This window comes from Lathamus discolor, chromosome 9 (assembly GCF_037157495.1).
Source record: "Lathamus discolor isolate bLatDis1 chromosome 9, bLatDis1.hap1, whole genome shotgun sequence".
Lineage (NCBI taxonomy): Eukaryota > Metazoa > Chordata > Aves > Psittaciformes > Psittacidae > Lathamus > Lathamus discolor.
The window spans coordinates 23,518,101-23,535,869 of record NC_088892.1 but is presented as its reverse complement, the minus strand read 5'-3'; the positions used below and the strand labels follow the sequence as shown (position 1 = coordinate 23,535,869).

The 17,769-nt window shown below is 42.8% G+C and overlaps 2 protein-coding genes across 6 annotated transcripts in view; both read right to left on the bottom strand.

The window, feature by feature from the left end:
* The window catches only part of OGT (O-linked N-acetylglucosamine (GlcNAc) transferase), a 28,237-nt gene extending 22,521 nt beyond the window's left edge, over window positions 1–5,716 (bottom strand). The window contains exons 1-3 of one of the 2 annotated variants that reach the window (XM_065690026.1): window positions 5,540–5,716; window positions 1,559–1,739; window positions 255–498 (exon numbers count right to left, since the gene is read on the bottom strand). In XM_065690026.1, the coding sequence (XP_065546098.1) occupies window positions 255–498; window positions 1,559–1,739; window positions 5,540–5,576 (462 nt within the window). In that variant the 5' untranslated portion in view covers window positions 5,577–5,716. The remainder of the gene's footprint in view (window positions 1–254; window positions 499–1,558; window positions 1,740–5,539) is intronic. The other variant, XM_065690027.1, reaches the window with a different exon arrangement.
* A 1,298-nt stretch (window positions 5,717–7,014) lies between these two features.
* TAF1 (TATA-box binding protein associated factor 1) overlaps window positions 7,015–17,769 on the bottom strand; it is a 38,986-nt gene continuing 28,231 nt past the window's right edge. For all 4 annotated transcript variants that reach the window (XM_065690022.1, XM_065690024.1, XM_065690023.1 and 1 more), the window contains exons 32-39: window positions 16,704–16,796; window positions 16,544–16,628; window positions 14,108–14,175; window positions 13,906–14,022; window positions 9,997–10,095; window positions 9,578–9,725; window positions 8,620–8,797; window positions 7,015–7,585 (exon numbers count right to left, since the gene is read on the bottom strand). In XM_065690022.1, the coding sequence (XP_065546094.1) occupies window positions 7,369–7,585; window positions 8,620–8,797; window positions 9,578–9,725; window positions 9,997–10,095; window positions 13,906–14,022; window positions 14,108–14,175; window positions 16,544–16,628; window positions 16,704–16,796 (1,005 nt within the window). In that variant the 3' untranslated portion in view covers window positions 7,015–7,368. The remainder of the gene's footprint in view (window positions 7,586–8,619; window positions 8,798–9,577; window positions 9,726–9,996; window positions 10,096–13,905; window positions 14,023–14,107; window positions 14,176–16,543; window positions 16,629–16,703; window positions 16,797–17,769) is intronic.

The following is a 17,769-nucleotide window of genomic DNA, read 5'->3' as shown; positions in this document are numbered from 1 at the left end:
AGAGGGCGAATTCTTGCTTTTTTGTTATTTCAAAAACACAGATAAGTACACAATCAGCATCCCTTACCGTACTGCAATATAAAACTTTTTGTAACACAAGTCTTTCAAAGATCCTTAAGAGAAGTATTAAGTAGATTATCAAGTTTATGGTGTACAGATTAGAGGGAACATTTATCACTTGCTTGAAACCTGCTATATGTGTGTCCTGCGACAATAAGTATGGAGCTCTTCTATAAAAACAAAGCATTACTTACAGGGTTGTACTGAAGGGCAGACACATATGCCTGTACTGCTCCTTCCATATCACCTGCAGCTACCAGCGCAGCAGCCAAATTAATATATCCATCAATGAAATCTGGTTTGAGGCGTAGTGCGTGTCTGTAATGTTCAATTGCTTCTTGTAGCTGTCCACGTTCCTTGTACACATTGCCTAGATTTGAGTAGGCTTCAGCCAACAGTGGATTCTGTTTAATAGCCAAAGTGCTGAAGTGAGCAGACCTGGAAGAAAATTCAACGAATTGGCAAAAAAAAAAACAACCAAACAAAAAAACCCAAACAGACACCATCTACTTTCAGTGTTTGCCTGTTTACCCAGTTTGTTAATGAACATTCATGCTTAACTGAGCCAAACATATAGCCAACAAATCTTGCTTTACAGAACTGTGTTATGTTTAAGGTTCTAGCTTAAATTATCACCTTCCCTGCTCCCATTTGAGATTCTGCTTAGGAAAGATAACTCTCATTTACAGTAAGTAGGGCTCAAGTCACCTCACCAAACCTGAACTTGATGCACTTGGAGAAAACACTACAGAAATCCTGTGAAGCCTCTTCAACGTTTGTATGCTTTAAGTAAGGTCCCACTCAGTATTTGTTTCAAGAAGCAAGACACAGCTGACAGATGTAGATGTAAAATTCCATTGTATCTTCCCCCATTTTATTTTCCCTGTATCTGAACTGTTATTACAACTTCATTCAGAAGCCTATATAAAACAAATTTCAGTCCAAAGGTCATTAGCACAAACAGATTTACAGCTAGATCAAGAGAAGTTAAAAATGCTTGAGGCACAGAAAGCAGTATCAGGAACAGGCAAGCAGAAAGCATATAGACGCAACTTTCAGATGACAAAAATCCTTAACTCAGCATGCCGTTTCACAGCAAATTATCAGTCTTGAAACTTAAAAAAAACCAAAACCATAAACCCCTACCTTGCAGGTGGCATAAATAAGCCTTTATTTACACATGTAAATACCTCCAAGTACACACAAGTATGGTTGAGTTAATGCGGGCAATATTAAAATAACATGAGAATAATGGCAAGATCTGTTGTTTGTTGTAAAGCTAGCCATTCTAATTTGTATTATCTTACCCTAACAAAATTCAAAAAGGAAGACCATTATTTTTGACCAGTCCTTACTGCTGCCATGAAGTTAGTCAGTATTTGCACTCAGCGATAAAAAAGGAAATCAGTGTTAGAATACAACTTTAATCAGCTATGCTCAGTACTATTAGAGGAGCACACTACAAAGAAAGCTTGACATAGCTCCTTAAGTCTCCTACCTGTCCAATCTGCGACACTGGAAGTGAATGGACGACAGTAACAAAAGCACACCAGTGTTATCAGGCTCTTGTCTCCAAAGCTGCATGCAGTGTCTCTCTGCTGCTTCAAAGTCTCCTGCCTGATACTCACGATGAGCCAACTCCGCTAACCCTTGGAAGGAAAGCATACGTTTCGTTGGTTCTGGAGAATCACCAAAACATTTAAGGGGGGAAAACAAAAAGTTAGATAATGGGAACAAAACAAAACCAAACACACACACATACACACAAAAAAACAAAACCACAAAACACCCCCCCAAAAAAACAATACAAAAGCACATACATAACTGAAGGATGAAAATGTTTGAGATGACATAAAACACTACAGCACATCAAATTTTGAACTCTCAGATGTTCATGCCCTACCCTATTACTGCTATTTTTAACATTACCTGTACAAGTCCATGACTTCATCAGCTAATAATAAAAGACATGTAGACTGTAACGGCTGTGAGTATTTGCAAATGTTCTGCATTGACCTCAAGTATTTTTAAAGATATTCCTGACATTCAGGTTGGATATAAGGAAGAAACTCTTTACTGTCAGGGTGGTAAAGCACCAGAACAAGTTGCCCAAAGAACTGGTAAATGCTCCATCCCTATCAGTGTTCAAGGCCAGGCTGGACAGAGCCTTGGTGACATGATCTAGTAGTGAAGTGCCCCTGCCCATGGAAGGGGGTTGGAACTAGATAATCTTAGGGTCCTTTCCAACACAAACCATTCTATGACTCTATGACATGATACTGTACTTTGGTTCATAACAGTAGTAGCGCTAACAGAGCAATGACTCTCCTCTACTCTCCCCCAAACTTTATATCTTATGATTTTTAATATTAAAAAAAAGTTCTAAAAGCTTAATAGGGAAATGAAGGACAGCAGACAAAGACTTCAAAGGATTTCAGCAAAACAAAGTTTTTGCTGCACCAAAAGCAAAAACCCTTAAAGGAAGGAAAAAAAAAAGTCATTCCTTGAATCCTCTATAATTCCCTCACACAACAAAAATTAGTGCTGGTGAGCACCAATCTGATGAGAGACAAACACACACTTTCAACATAATGCAACTGGCCTACAGAAAGAATCATTAAACAGGGTACAGGAAATGAGTTACTGCTTCTGGAAGCTTGGCTGGAATGGGAGTGACAAAATGGTTGTAGTATTTAAGATCCAATTGTGGAAAGCAAAATACTTAAACAGAACACCACTTTAAGTGTGAAAAGCAAATAAAATTTCTTACAAAGCACAGTTCTTTATTAATATACACACAAGTGCAGCTTGGAAAAAAAAAAACACAACTGTTCATCCCAGGAAGAAGTGCTGGCCTTCCAATTCTGTCTTTATATTAATGACTTATACTATCAAAAGGTTTGATTAATGCAAGCCTCTCTTCTCTGAAGTCACTTAATTCATTAAATACTTGCCACCTGGATGTAGTTTTAAAATTTTTAATTTAAACGAAACAGATAAATCCTTCCTAATACAAGGAAGCACCTCAACACTTGCATACATGTATCTTTGCAATTATATTGTAACCATAAAAATCTTCTTCTTTAGGGAGAACTTTGAAGACAATAAAATAATCACAAAGAGGTTAGGTACAGAGTTACTATGTAGTGTTTGTTTTATGAAATTGGGGTTTTTGTAAATCACTTTCAAAATCGCTTTTTTAGCTCTAGCAGGTTTTGCGGATAAGACTACACCCACTAAATGAAATAGTGTAACTGAAGTTGTTTTTCCAGATAACACTGTCAGTGCTAAAAACATGAACATGATTCACAGTAAGTTTAAACTAGTAAAGCTACTCTCAGATACCTGACAAATTAATAGTAATGTATCTTCAGCCAGGTTAGATTTCTGTTTTCTATGAACCTAGCTTAACAGGTTTCCGAACATGACTAAGAGAAAAGTGGACATCATTATCTGGTTAAACCCACTGGTAATAAACAGGTAACAACTGCTACTGAACATGAGAAGGAAGTACCATTTATAAACATTCAAAGTGCTGACAGTAATAACAGTACTAGAGTACCAATACACTGTTCCTCACTCCCTCCCTCCTGCTGTTAACAGCCACATAGGTTTAAGATCTCTGGCAGTCTTGTGTATTTTCAGGTTCTGCCCATGGCACAAAGCAAACATTAGTGAATCCAGACAGAGGAAAAGAAAAAAAAACCAAAAGAAAAAAAAAAAACCCACACACCAAGAAAACCCAAAGAAGTTTATACTTAAATTCTCATCACCATTTGGAAAGACACTCCCAACCATTATCTAAATGCTACATTTTGTCTGAAGCAGAAAGCGAAACTTAAGTTCCACCTCCCAGGGCAAGAAATAAGGTGCTGCAGAATTACTGTAATTAACGTGTGGGAGTAAGAATTGCTAACAAAAGCAACAAAATAAGTGAAACACTTTTTTTTTTCTTTTACCAAGTGCCAGCACAAAACAAAGCCCGGCAGAGGACATTACACAAACCTTTAAAATTCAGTTTAAAACAGCCAGTCCATCTACTTCCAAACAAATATTTTAGTAATGGGCCTTGAAAAACTCACTGAAAAGTACTAAGTGGGTGGCCACCTTTATCACAGTTCAACATGAGCTGAACTTTTAACAGAAAGCTGGCTGAAGTTCCACAACCCAAAGAATCCATAACACAGCCATCAACGGTTGCTCGCTGAATCAATTTCCAAAGAAAACAGCTGCAGTGAATAATCACAGACAGATCAATCTCTTACCTACTGTTGCATACTTAGGCTAACTTGTGCTACATGCTCTGACTATGACCTTGGAAAAGGCTAGCACATGCCACGACGACCTTTCCTAAAACATCTACAGAATAAAAGCAAAATAAAATCCACAGAGATCACAAATGTACTTAAGACTGGGTTTTTTTTTCCCCCAGAAGTAACATTCTAAATACTTGCCATACACTCATGATCAACCTTACATTTAGGTAAAACCTAAGGACCAGACAGGAGCAATTACCAAGGAAGGTGATGATGGATGAGGAGCACAGGACTCTCCCAAAGTATACACGTTCTTTTCACCTCCACAGATCAAGGCCGCAAAAGGGTGCTGTGGCCTCGCTGACTAGACACAGCCCCAGCTGAGGGGCAACAAAATATCTTATTGCAGTACTTTGCTTCTCCGTCTCCACTTCTGTATCTCTCTACTGCTAGGCCACCTCTTTCTCCAGAGAATCTACTTTTTTCCCCACTACTTCTCCCAGACTTTTCAGCTTTTAATACTCTTCCTTGCAGAGCCTCCCCCTCCAAAATTTGAGAGATAAGGCTGTATTGCCCTTTCAACAAGAAAAACACTTCTTTTCCTTGCTCTACAGTCAAAATGCGATTTCTCCTTTATTCTCCCCAATACCCCAAGTTATGGATCTGTAAGCTATATGCAGAATAGGATCTTTCTTAGCTACAGCACTCCATCTTACTGCCCAGAGAAGCACTATACTTCTCGGCTATGCCACAGAAGAACTGCTCTTTAAGTGTAGCTAGAGTTTCAGGAGCAGCCAACGTACATTTTGGATCAGGTTTTTATCCTACGTCGTCCTCTAAAGCAGTCACCTGACAGTCGGATAAATATAACAAACAGTAAGAGAGCGCAGCACTAATAAGCAATCGAACCGTGCTCCTCCAAGAGCAGCAAGGACAGGAACTCACTGAGGGACGAGCCCGGCCCGCCGGCAGGCCGCGACAGCCAGTCGACACCCCGAGACTGTGAGGGGGACAAGCACAAAGGCGGCGGGAGCCACCACCTCGCCCAGGCCTTGGCTTCTGGAAAACTCCACCAGGAGAGTGCCCGATGAGAGCCGCGCTCGGGGCGACCTCAGAGAAGGAGGCCGCTGGGCAGTCCCCGGAAAAGGTAAGGCCCGGCCTACGCAGGGCTGCGGCGCCGCTAGTCCTCGGCGCGCCCGTCCCCGCTCGGCAGGCCACAGTACCTGTGCTGTCAGCCACGTTCCCCACGGAGGTCGCCATCAGGAAAGGGTGGCGGCGGAGCTCTGGTGGAAGCAGCAGAAGGGCCACAGGTGCGGAGAGAGTAAATCGGATGAGGCAGGCAACACAAGACCGAGCTACCCACAACCCCGGCACGCTAAAGCAGCAGCTTCCGAAATGGCGGTGGCGGAAGGCAGCAAGGTGCCGAATGGCTGCGGCCGGAACTACTTTCTGCAAAGCAAGTAGTCCGGGAGGAGCCAACCACCGGGCGTGCAGAGAGGCCCCACGAGGCGGAGGGACTTCGAGAAGCGTTTTCTTCGTCTCTTCCCGAGAAGTCCGTTCTCCGACAAGCGGCCTCTCCATTCTGCGCAGCTCTAATCAGTTCAGGTATCCTTCCGCACAGCCGTTGCAACAAACGCATCGGAGTTACGCGTGCGCAACTGCCCCCAGCTCCCGTGGTGCGGTGTCCCCGCAGTGGCGCCCGCGGTGCAGGCAGGGGCTCCTGGCGCAACGACTGCCGGGAAGGCGAGGCCAGGCCGCAGGAGCGGGGTCCAGGCCCCGAATTTCTTCACAGTGACCCCAGCAACAAAATTCTACACACAGCCTTGGGTCCGCGTGTGCCTCCGCAGTGACCGAAACTGAGGGCGCCCTGTCAATAATGAACCTTCCTGAGGACTCGAAGGCCCACATTCTGATTTCTCGGACTAACAGCAACTTCAAAAAAAAAAACCAAAAAACAGCGCAGCTGTTCACTGCAGTATTTAAAACAGGCAGCTGGGGTTCGGCCCCAGCCGTGGCCTTCATGCTGTGGTCCCAGAGAGAAACCTTTATATTATGAAATGATGATTTCCTAGGTGCCCTGGGTTTACCAGTAGCTGTTTTTCTCCTTCTTAGTAATTGGTGCAAGCTCTGTGTTTTGACTTCCAGCCTGGGCAGAGAGCTGATAACACCGATTGTTTTTAATTGTTGCTCAGTAATGTTTATTCTGGCCAAGGACTTTGTGAGTCTCATGCTTTGCCGGGGACAAGGGGAGGCCAGGAGGAAGCAGAGGCAGGACACCTGACCCAACCTAGCCAAAGAGGTATCCATACCACAGCATGTCATGCCCAGAGAGGTAACTGGGAGTTACCTGGAAGGGCACGGTCTCTCTTCGGGGGGTTCAAACTCATTTGGCAGTGGTATTGTATTCTCTTGTTATTTTCTCTTATTATTATCAGTGATGGTAGCAGTAGTGATTTGTGTTATACCTTAGTTACTGGGCTGTTCTTATCTCAACCCGTGGGAGTTACATTCTCTCAATTCTCCTCCCCATCGTTCCAGGAGCGGGGAGGGTCAGGGGGGGAAGGAAAAAAAGAGGGAGGAAAAAAAAAAGGGGGGGGGAGTGAGTGAATGAGCTTTGTGGTTGGGTTTAAACCACGACAGTTCTTTTTGGCGCCCAACGCGGCCCGGCTCACTTTGTTTAAACCACGACACTAGGTCATCAACTACAGTTACTTTAATCCAAGTAGGTTTTTTTCTCCTGACAGAAGTGCATGTATCCAATAGGCCAGTATTGATGAGAAATTATTTGATGTCTATACTGACCTAAAACTGAAGAACAAACCATACAAATCTTCATCCTGGAGCTTACACAGGCTACAACAGCCCAAAACCCCAAAACCTCAGCAGGGCGTGCATGTCCAAGGCTTATTTTTCACCATTTACTCAATCACATCACACATTTTTATCAGCAATTAAAATACTACATTAAAAAAATCTACTTCTTGCTAATACAGTCCACAGTATACTGTTCCTTATACCAAACTGGGATGACCATCAACTCAGGAAGGGGAGTTCATTCATCTGAATCCAGGTCAGTGTCTCCTGCCATGGAATGGAAGTCCTCACTGTCTTCCTCATCCTCAGACAGATGGACCTGACTCAATACGCTTGGGCCACAGCGCTGCTGTTCTTCCTCTTCCTCCTCTTCCGAGATCTCATACCCTCCAATACTGCTGAAACTTGTATCTCGTGTGTTGGATTTTGGGTCTGGTTCTTCATAGCTGCCATAACTGGAAGAAAGAAGATATTCATATTATACCACTGTTTCATATCATCTGCTGATAGTGACATTTCTGTATTTAACTCCTGTAAAAGTTCCCCAGCTTGAAGTCCTTGTGGAATACTCAGAACCACTGTACACTTCAATTCTGCCAGTGGCCAGATTTAAAATAAACCCCACAGTTCTTCTGATGAAACAATTGTCTCTCAGCATCCTCATCCTACTCAAATGCACCCAGAGGAAGAAAATCATCACTCCAACACCTTCCATCTATCACCTTTACTGTGGACAGGCAGGTAGATGGTCCATTCTCATCTTCTCTAGCATTTTCTGCTAACTATTGCCAAGGTACTGGGCTGGACTAACCATTTGCCTGACCTGACATAGCTACCTCTATGGTAATTTATTGGGCAAACATCATAATAATATCATTAAAGTAATGCTATTAGTAACATTAAGGGACTAAATTTCACAAGTAAGAAAACAAGCAAACCCTGGAAAATCTTTTGCTAATACTCTACGGAATGGCCACAGAAGAAAGAGTAGATTCTCTTCAGTCAGTGCTGTACTTGTCATTTTCTAATAATGGACCTCCTTCCAAAATACAGACTACGCATATTCCTATTCATTTGGACTGCAACCAAGCAGTTTCTTTTCAAGTAAGGAAATGCTTGTTCTTAGAAAAAAAAAACCCAAAACAAACCCCGTGAAGTTAATTGACTAAGTTATCTTTGAATTTCAAAGGCATCTTGCAGTTTCCAAAACAACTTATAAAAGCCTTTAGTAGTCTTCAAAAACCACTGTGTACAGGAAATCATCTGACAAAAAACACTTTTTCTTTTTTAAATTTAGCTAATGCTTTTATCAGTGAATATCTAACAGCAGAATTGAATTTCTGTCAATAAATAGTAAATTGCAATCATGGTAATAATGGGTGCAACATTAAAAACAGTGACAAAAAGTAAAAGAAATGAGATAATCTTCAGCTTCTTATGATAAACAGTTCAGAAATCTTGAAGAGAAGGGATTTTCAGCTCCAGTTACCTGATATTACTGTCCTCCATAACATGAGTTGTCTCCCCACCATCCCCTTCATAAGACATCATGCTTTCTTCATTGTCCATGCCCATTCGTGTGTTTTCTTGAAGAACATGAGGTTGTTTAGGTCTCACTGCATTGGGCTCTATATCAGAGTCACTGCCACTCTCACTTAGTTGGATAGCTGTGTAATAAAGCAATGTTTAGTCCAAATCCAACAGTTTTGTTCTGTCAGTTGCATACCCACTCTATTTGTTTAAAGGCTACAATATGGACTGTAAGACATGTATATGAAGTAGGGTCTCCACAAGGTAGCAGAAAGGGTATCTGTAAAGCAATACCACTTACTGAGTGCCCAATTCTGATGTTATTCAAAAGCAATCTCACAACCACCATTACTCGAAAAGACCTTATTTGCTTGTCTACTCCAAATAATTACCCCGTCCTTGCCCCTAATAATTTTCAGAAGCCACCACTAACTGCCACTATGAACTTTTCTGCATGGCAAGTTTTTTTAGTAAAACAGGGAAATAATCTGAAGAACCTCCAGACACCTCTCCCAGTTCTTGATACATTGACCACACTCTCTCTTATTAAACTGAATGCTGTGCTTCTACTAAACTGCCCATTCTTGGCCCAATCATAGTCTCAGTCTTTCCAGAACCATGTGCAGTTTCACTTTATGAAATGCAGTTGACCAAATCTTGTCTTAAGTCTGCTTTCTTTTGTGTCTGTACTTAGAGCACTCCTACTCCTCTTTGTTTTCAATTCCATTTATGTTCAGCCAATTTTCTCATCTTGCCCTTTGGTCTGTCTTCCTTCTTGATGGCTAGACCATGTGGCCTACGTAATCCCAGGTATGCTCTGATCTCTCTGATACATGTTTTTGTGATGAAAGCATGAGATTAGCTGGTTTTGCAAACAACCAGTTCCTATTCAACCTTTTCTAAAAAAGGACACCTACATGAGAAAGGATTATCTCCCTCTTCATCACTGCCCTCATCATCATCCTCTCCATCAGACATGAGCAAATCTTCATAGAGGACACTGGCCTGGGGCTGCTGTGCTGATCCTTCTTCATCAACAAGGTCACCATCTGCATCTTCAACTTCCTAGGTCATACAGGGATAGTGAAGGTCAAACAACGTATAAACTACTGCTGCCATTTCCATGACATGCCTATGATTTATTACACTACTCAATCTGAAGTATTCATTCATTTCATAATACTAATATTTTCAAACTACATTTAAAAGTCTAGCTACTGCTATCAATACTGCTGTCTTTCGGGGTGGCAGACACAGAAGACAGCCCATATACTATGAAGACCTGCCACAAGTATGCAAGTCATCATGTGGCTGGGATTTCTGTAAATATACTCACTGGGGCTGGAGTCTTAGGTTTCCCATCATCATCCTCATCAAACCCTTCAATATCTACGTCAGAGTCTTCCTCGCCCAGCCTACCTCGCCCCTGGCGCATCTGAATGGGGAACACAAATAGCAATACCATTGAGGGAGGCACTAGCAGACATAAAACAAAGACTGACATCTGGACCACAATGATGGGTGCGGGAGTAAAGGGGGTAAAGACGAAAAGAAAAATATATGTATAGCACTCCCAGAGCAAGGATTGCTTCTCTCTTTATTCCAAGATCAGAGAGCATACAGTCTCCACACACTTTTACCCTCACATGCTCATAGTTGAAAAGGGAATCTCCAGCCTTACAGCACTGTAATTCTTTGCTTACCAAGCTACTTCTGGAAAATACCACCAGGTCTTAAAACGTGCTCATTTTCACAAATTATTTTAAAAGCAGACAACAGTTTCAATAAATCTTCTCCTGGTCTTCTCCCTCCTGTTCTTCCCTCAGTCACTACGAGTCCAGGGTAAAGAGGACATGCAGATTCTGTCCCAAAGTCTATAAACTGGAAGTCTATAGAAAGCTGAAGGCTTGCAAATCTAGAAGACATTCTCAAATCTAGAGACAGACCCAATACTAGATGGAAGTATTTATATTGGCTGGATGGCCACACACAAAGAGTTGTGGTCAATGGCTCAATGTCCAGCTGGAGACAAGTAACAAGTGGTGTCCCTCAGGGACAGGATATTTATTCTTAAAGAACATGGTAAAATAAAATGGCTCATAATCTCAGGCTTGAAGTTTGCCAAACAGCAGATTTTAAAATAGAATTTAGTGCTTCTATGCAGTGCAATCCTACAGAGGCCAAAATCCTAAATGGACTCCAAAGGGATTAGACAAATTTATAGCAAATAGTCCTTTCTGCAGCTCATAAATACAATGGCCCAGACACAACACCAGTTTAAGGTGCCTGAACAGCCAATTGCCAGAAGCAAAGAGGTTTCAGTCTAAGAAAAATTACTGTATGTTTGCACCTGCTTACTTCTGGTCCCTGCCAGAGACAGAATACTTGATTACATCAACCTTTGGGTTGATTCAGCATGCTGCTTTTAATTTCCCTTCCTACAGTGGAAATGGTGTTCCAATCACAAATGCTGCTATCAGAACTGGAAAAGATCTACCACATATGAAATAGCAAAGATTCAACTTTCAGTCAATTCTGTGTAAATCACTGTCTCAGAAGTCCCTTAAATAACAAAACAAAACAAAACAAAAGAAAACAAAAAAAGGGGGGGAGGGAGGAGTTTGGATAGTGTTCTAAAAGTCAGTCTGGAGTTTGCATGCCCTTCGACCTCTGAAGAATTCCTGAGAAATTACATATTAGGACTTCGATAAAATACCCTTATAATACACCGTGTTTATATCATGACAATCCTGAAATTGTTAAAAGCAGCAGCAGCAGCAATGCTTAAATTAGGTAAAACAGGCTTCCTAAGAATTTAAACAGACATGTAATCACAGACAGCTCTCTACTTGCTGTATTTGCTTTTTATAGCCTGGAGTCCAACTCTTGAAGACACATAGAGGTAAGTACTGGTCATCACAACTGCAACTGAAATAAATGAAACTAAAGCCAAGCGACCATCACCAGACCTGCCATCTGTGACAAGTCTGGGAGTGTGGGAAATGAGAGTGTATCTCCAGCCAAGAAGAAGAGGGAAAGAGTGGCCTTCAGATGAAAGTGAGAGCTCAGGAAGGTCTCCCTTTAGCAAGCACAGAGAAGGAATAGACAACTAATAGGCAGTTCATTGCTCGGGCTTCTTTTCCTCTCTCCTGATAACCAACGTAGAAAAAAATCATAACAGGTAATACTGGTCTTGGGAAGGAAACCATCAGATAGAAAGGAGAGTGACATTTTTGTCCCCCATTCTCTGAGGTATTGCAATCATCCCCGATTCCATGAAATTTTCCTCTAAATGTGTCAACAGATAGTTTCAACAGCTAATCTCCAAAGACTCCCTTGCAGCCTGACACTTCCCATTGCCAGGAAGGTCTTTTTCCATGACACTCAGTTTCAGTATTCTCATCCCACTGAATTCAACCATTATTCCTACCAAGTCCATTCTAACAGCCTAAGATGCTACATTTTGGGGCTTGTTTTGTTTTATTTTTTGTGGGGCAAGATGGATGGTGTTAAAATATTGTCCGGAAATTGCATTCTACTATTTGAAGGATGGACACCTGACGGATAAAGAATTGGCTGGATGGCCATGCGCAGAGAGTTGTGGTAAACAGCTTAATGTCCAGCTGGAGATGGGTAATGAGTGGTGTCCCTCAGGGGTCAATTTTGGGACCAATCCTGTTCGAAATCTTTGTCAATGACATGGACAGTGAGACTGATGCACCCCCAGCAAGTTTGCCAAAGATACACCAAGCTGTGTGGTTCGATTGATACGCTGGAGGGAAGGGATTAGCTCTAGTGGGACCTTGACACGCTTGTGAGGTGACCAATGCCAACCTCATTAAGTTCAACAATGCAAAGTGCAAGGTCCTGCACCTGGGTTGGGGCAATCCCAGGCACAGCTACAGGCTGGGCAAAGAAGAGATTCAGAGCAGCCCTGCAGAGAAGGACTTGCGGGTGCTGGTCATTAAGAAACTGAAATGAGCCAGCTTCAGTGCACTTGCAGCCCAGAAACCAGCCTGAAGAAGAGAAGCTGTGTGGAGACTTCATAGCAGCCTTCCAATATCTGAAGGGGGCCTACAAGGATGCTGGAGAGGGACTCTTCATTAGGGACTGCAGCAACAGGACAACGGGTGATGGGTTTAATCTAAAACAGTGGAAGTTTAGTTTAGATATAAGGCACAAGTTCCTTACTGTGCAGGTGGTGAACCACTGGTACAGGTTGCCCAAAGAACTGGTAAATGCTCCATCCCTGGCAGTGTTCAGGGCCAGGTTGGATGGGGCTTGGAGCAAGCTCCTCTAATGGAAGGTGTCCCTGCCTGTGGCAGGGTGTTGGAATTGGATGAGCTTTAAGGTCCCTTCCAACACAAACCATTCGGTGATTCTGTGATTCATTCTGTATCTCAGACACTAGGATGACATTCCCTGAATCATTATTTACTGGGCACATTCCAAAGGCAATTTTATTTTTCAGGAACTAACTTGTCATTCATGTAAGGCTTTTTACCAATGTTTTTAAAAACAACCTGAGTCAAGACAACAAAAATAAAGAAGTCTGAATAGCTTATAAAATGTTGTCAAAATGTAAATGCTTAAAAAGCAGTCTGTCATACAATCTGTAGTATAAAAATAATGCTTCCAACTTGGTCTAGAATACATTCAAAATAACTAATACACACAACTGTCTGCTATATAAAGAGTAAAAAAAATGTTATTTCCATTAGAACCAAAATAAAGAAGTTTAAAGAATCCCACCAAAGAATGCAGAGGAGTCAGACTGCATTGACCATATTAAGCACTTTCTTTGCTCATCGCAATAAGCCTCTTAAATCATACCCCCACGAAACAGCTCTTTGGCTTCTTCTCAGAACTACAGCATTGATTTTTCTTCATATTCTCCTTACCTTTCCACTGCTTGTCTTCTGAAGGTTTCAAACTGCTACACATGCACATGCTTTGAGCTTCCAATCAACACTCAGTTGTGCCTGACAGTACACCGCTCATCCTTGATCAGTTTTGCAAGTTGTTTGGGAAATTTCCTTTTTTGTCTTAGATATCTAACCCTCTGAAGCATCATAACCACTTCTCATATTTATCCTTTAAAAATAGCTGCTAACACACTATTCAAAAAGACACTCCAGTAAAAAGAAAACTGCAGACGGAGAACAGTAAACAAAGAGGCAATTCTGGATCAAACATGCAGGCGACTGAAACTAAAAGGAAGTGAAAACTTTGCATGGTCACTTGCCTGTGGAGTGTAGGGACCAGGGGTCATAGGATCAAGACTTTCCAGATCTGCCTCCTCTAGTGCTGCTTCCTTAGCAGTAGAGATGTCTCTCTCAAGTTGAGTCAGGTGCTCATCATACTAAAAAGAAAGAAGCTTGCTAAAGTTGCAGAATTAAAAATTCAGACATACAAAAAATTTGCAATAGGGTGAGCAGTCCACATACCTCAGCTAAAGTCTGGTAACAGATGTTTACAATCTCCTGGGCTGTTTTTGTGTACTGACTGTCTGGGCCTGTAGGAAGAAATGAATCTCTTTATATATTCGCACATTTGCTCAGTTCTAGCTGCTGAAACAGAATGACTGCTTTTGGTTACATAGCTTTCACTTCACAGGTCCCTAAATTCCAACGCCTTCTAATCTAAGGAGAAATAGTCAAACCAATCATCCCCAGGGTATTCAGTCCTGAGTTGGATGACAGAGATGAAGAAATGACCAAAGTCCCCATAATCCAGGAAGAAACAGTTAGTGACCCCCTGCTCCACCTAGACATACACAAGTCTAAGAGTGCTGAAGGAACTGGCAGAGAAACTTGCTAAGCCACTCACCATCATTTATCAGCAGACTAGTGGGCAGGTCTCCATCAACTAACTGGACTTGTGCAAAGCGTTTGACATTGTCCCACACAACATCCTTGTCTCTAAATTGGAGACGTGAATCTGATGGATGGACCACTCGGTGGATGAATTGGCCGGATTGCCACATGCAGAGAGTTGTAAATGCCCCATCCCTGGCAGCGTTCAAGGCCAGGTTGGACGAGGCTTAGAGCAACCTGATCTAGTGGAAGGAGTCCCTGCCTGTGGTAGGGGGTTGGAACTGGATGAGCTTTAAGGTCCCTTCCAACACAAATCATTGTATGATTCTATGATTGGAGGTTGGCCAATGTAATGACTCTACAAAAAGGTCAGGAAGGAGAACCCCAGAAACTACAGGCCTATCAGCCTGACCTCAGTGCTGGGGAAAGTCTTGGAGCAGATGATGTGGAGTGAGATCACACAGCACATGCGGGAAAACCGGGGTGTCAGCATGGGTTCATGAAGGGCAGGTCCTGCTTGATCTACAAAAAGTTGACCCGCTGGGTTGATGAGGGAAAGGCTGTAGACATTGTCTATTTGAACTTCAGTAAAGCATTGACACTGTCTCCCACAGCATTCTCCTGGAGAAACTGGCTGCTTATGGCCTGGATAAATGGATTCTTTGCTGGGTTGGAAACTGGATGGATGGCAGAGTCCAGAAAGTAGTGGTATTTGGTGTCACATATAGCTGATGACCAGTCACTAGTAGTGTCCCTCAGGGCTTGCTTGTTTAGTATTTTCATTGATGATCTGTATGAGAGGATTGAGGGCACCTTCAGTAAATTTGTGGACAACACCAAGTTGGGTGGGAGTGTTGATCTGGTGGAGGACAGCAGGCTCTGCACAAGGATCTGGGCAGACTGGACCAAGGGGCTGTGGCCAATGGGATGAGGCTCTACAAGACAAAGCACCGGGTCCTGCACTTGGGCCACAACAACCCCCTGCAACACTCCAGGAATGGGAAAGAGCGGCTGAAAACTGCTCAGGGAAAAGGAGCTGGGGGTACTGATTGGTGGAGCTGAGCATGAGCAGCTTGTGCCCAGGCAGCCAGGAAGCCCCCAGCATCCTGGCCTGTATCAGCACCAGTGCGGCAGCAGGGCCAGGGCAGTGGTTGTGCCCCTGCACTGGGCACTGGTGAGGCTGCACCTCAAATCCTGCATTCAGCTCTGGGCCCCTCACTACAAGAGACATTGAGGAGCTAGAGCAGGGCCAGAGAAGGGCAACGGAGCTGGTGCAGGGCCTGGAGCACAAGTGTGATGGGGAATGGCTGAGGGACGTGAGGAGTTCAGTCTGGAGAAGAGGAGGCTCACAGGGGACCTTATCGCTCTCTACAACTACCTGAAGGAAAGCTGTAGTGAGGTGGGGTCAGTCTCTTCTCCCAAGGAACAAGGGATAGGACAAGAGGAGCTGACAAACAAGCTGCACCAGGGGAGGTTTAGATGGAGCTGACGAACAATTCCTTCCCCAAAGGGTGCTCAGGCATTGGAACAGGCTGCCCAGGGCAGGGCTGCAGTCACCGTCCCTGCAAGTGCTCACACACCGTGTAGCCGAGGCCTCAGTGCCATGGGTTAGTGGTGGCCTTTGCAGTCCTGGAGGGATGGTTGGACTGAATGAGCTTAAAGGTCTTTTCCAACCTGGTTGATTCTAAGATCCTATAAAGCAGAGTTCACATTCAGCTGACAAAGAGCAACCAGTCTGTGACATCATTAAAAATATTATTTAGAAAATAGGACAGTTGAACCCTGTCACAGTCTCAAGGAAACAAATCCCTGAAGCAGAGATGTGTACTGAACAAGGAGAAAATCCTCCCCAGAGGTTAACTGCCCCATTTTGCACAAGATGACAAATAAAGCACCATGCAATAGTGAAAATATCACTGTTTAAGCATCTACTTTCTCTGCAGGAAAGGCAAGCTAAAATCAGGGTCAGGATTCATAGCTTCAGGCTTTAACAGCACTATAGAACAGCTGCCCAGATGTATTCAGTTAAGTACAGAAGGAAGCTGTAACCTTGTTTTCACCACCTACCATTGTACTTAATGCTGTTGGCAAGGATGAGGTTAACATCATCAAGGAAAGTCTCTCTGCTCTGGTATTTGTGTTTGGAGATATTCTGGAAAAGATCATCACCCAGTAAGTAACCAGGTCTCAATATCTCTCAAGAGGCTACTCAGTTCAAGCTACGTACCTTGCGGATAGTCTCCAGATCCATTGGATTAACAATCACCTTGTAATAATCAGGAACAAACTTTTTGTTAACTGGATGATGAAATGGCCAAGACTGAAGGAAAGAAAACAGACAAGTTTAGAAAGTGTCTGTGTAGAATTTCTTAGTTTGAACTACAAACTTCATAAAGCCAATCTCCAGAATTGATTAACACTCAAAATATATGGGAAGTATTCATCAGAAGGTGTCTTGAACCCTATCATTTAGCTTCAGGAGGGACACATTAAAAAGATCTACCAGTTGGATTTTTAACTAAGCCTGTTGCAACCTGTTTGACCGCAGGAATATGTAATACAAAATATTAATAAGCATATAAAGGACTTTTCTATTTTACATCACTGTTTCCTCCACCATGAAACTAGTGTCCAGCAAGAACACTCACTGCTTGTACAATAAACAAACATAAACCTAGGTCTGATCTTACAATGGGGGCTATATATACCCATTTATCTGCTCATCATGGTGAGATGGCACAGAAGAACTCCAAAATCCTTTCTAAACATCAGAAATGACCACATGGTGACAACAGAGAATGGAACCAACAAATTTAAGAGGACGGGCATTAAGCCCGTGTAACCTCTGCAGAGTCTTGTTCCTTACTCCATCCAGACACAATGCACACTACAGAATGACACTGAAGTCTTGATATGTGCAGTTTTTGATAAGTTTAAAGGCTTTTGGGTTTTTTTAATACTAACAAACTAGTACAATACTGGGTAAACCTGATCAATTAGAAATCAGCTTGTATTTCGTGTACATCTGGAAACTCTGCAGAGTGCTACCAAGGCAAGTGCTATAAGGAGCAGGAGAGTATGCTTAATGAAAATCAGTGATTTCATATTAATGGGAGATTGACACAAGAAAAATTCAGGACTAAGAGCAGAAGGAAAAAGACCTGGAACCCAGGCTTCACTGGCCTTTTGCTCTAGTGAAGAGGGTGAGTACAGGTGTGCTTGTGCCTTTCAGAAAATCACAAGCCAGCTCCCCGGCTGAGTACTCTTTCAATCACAAGGTAAATATGTAGCCA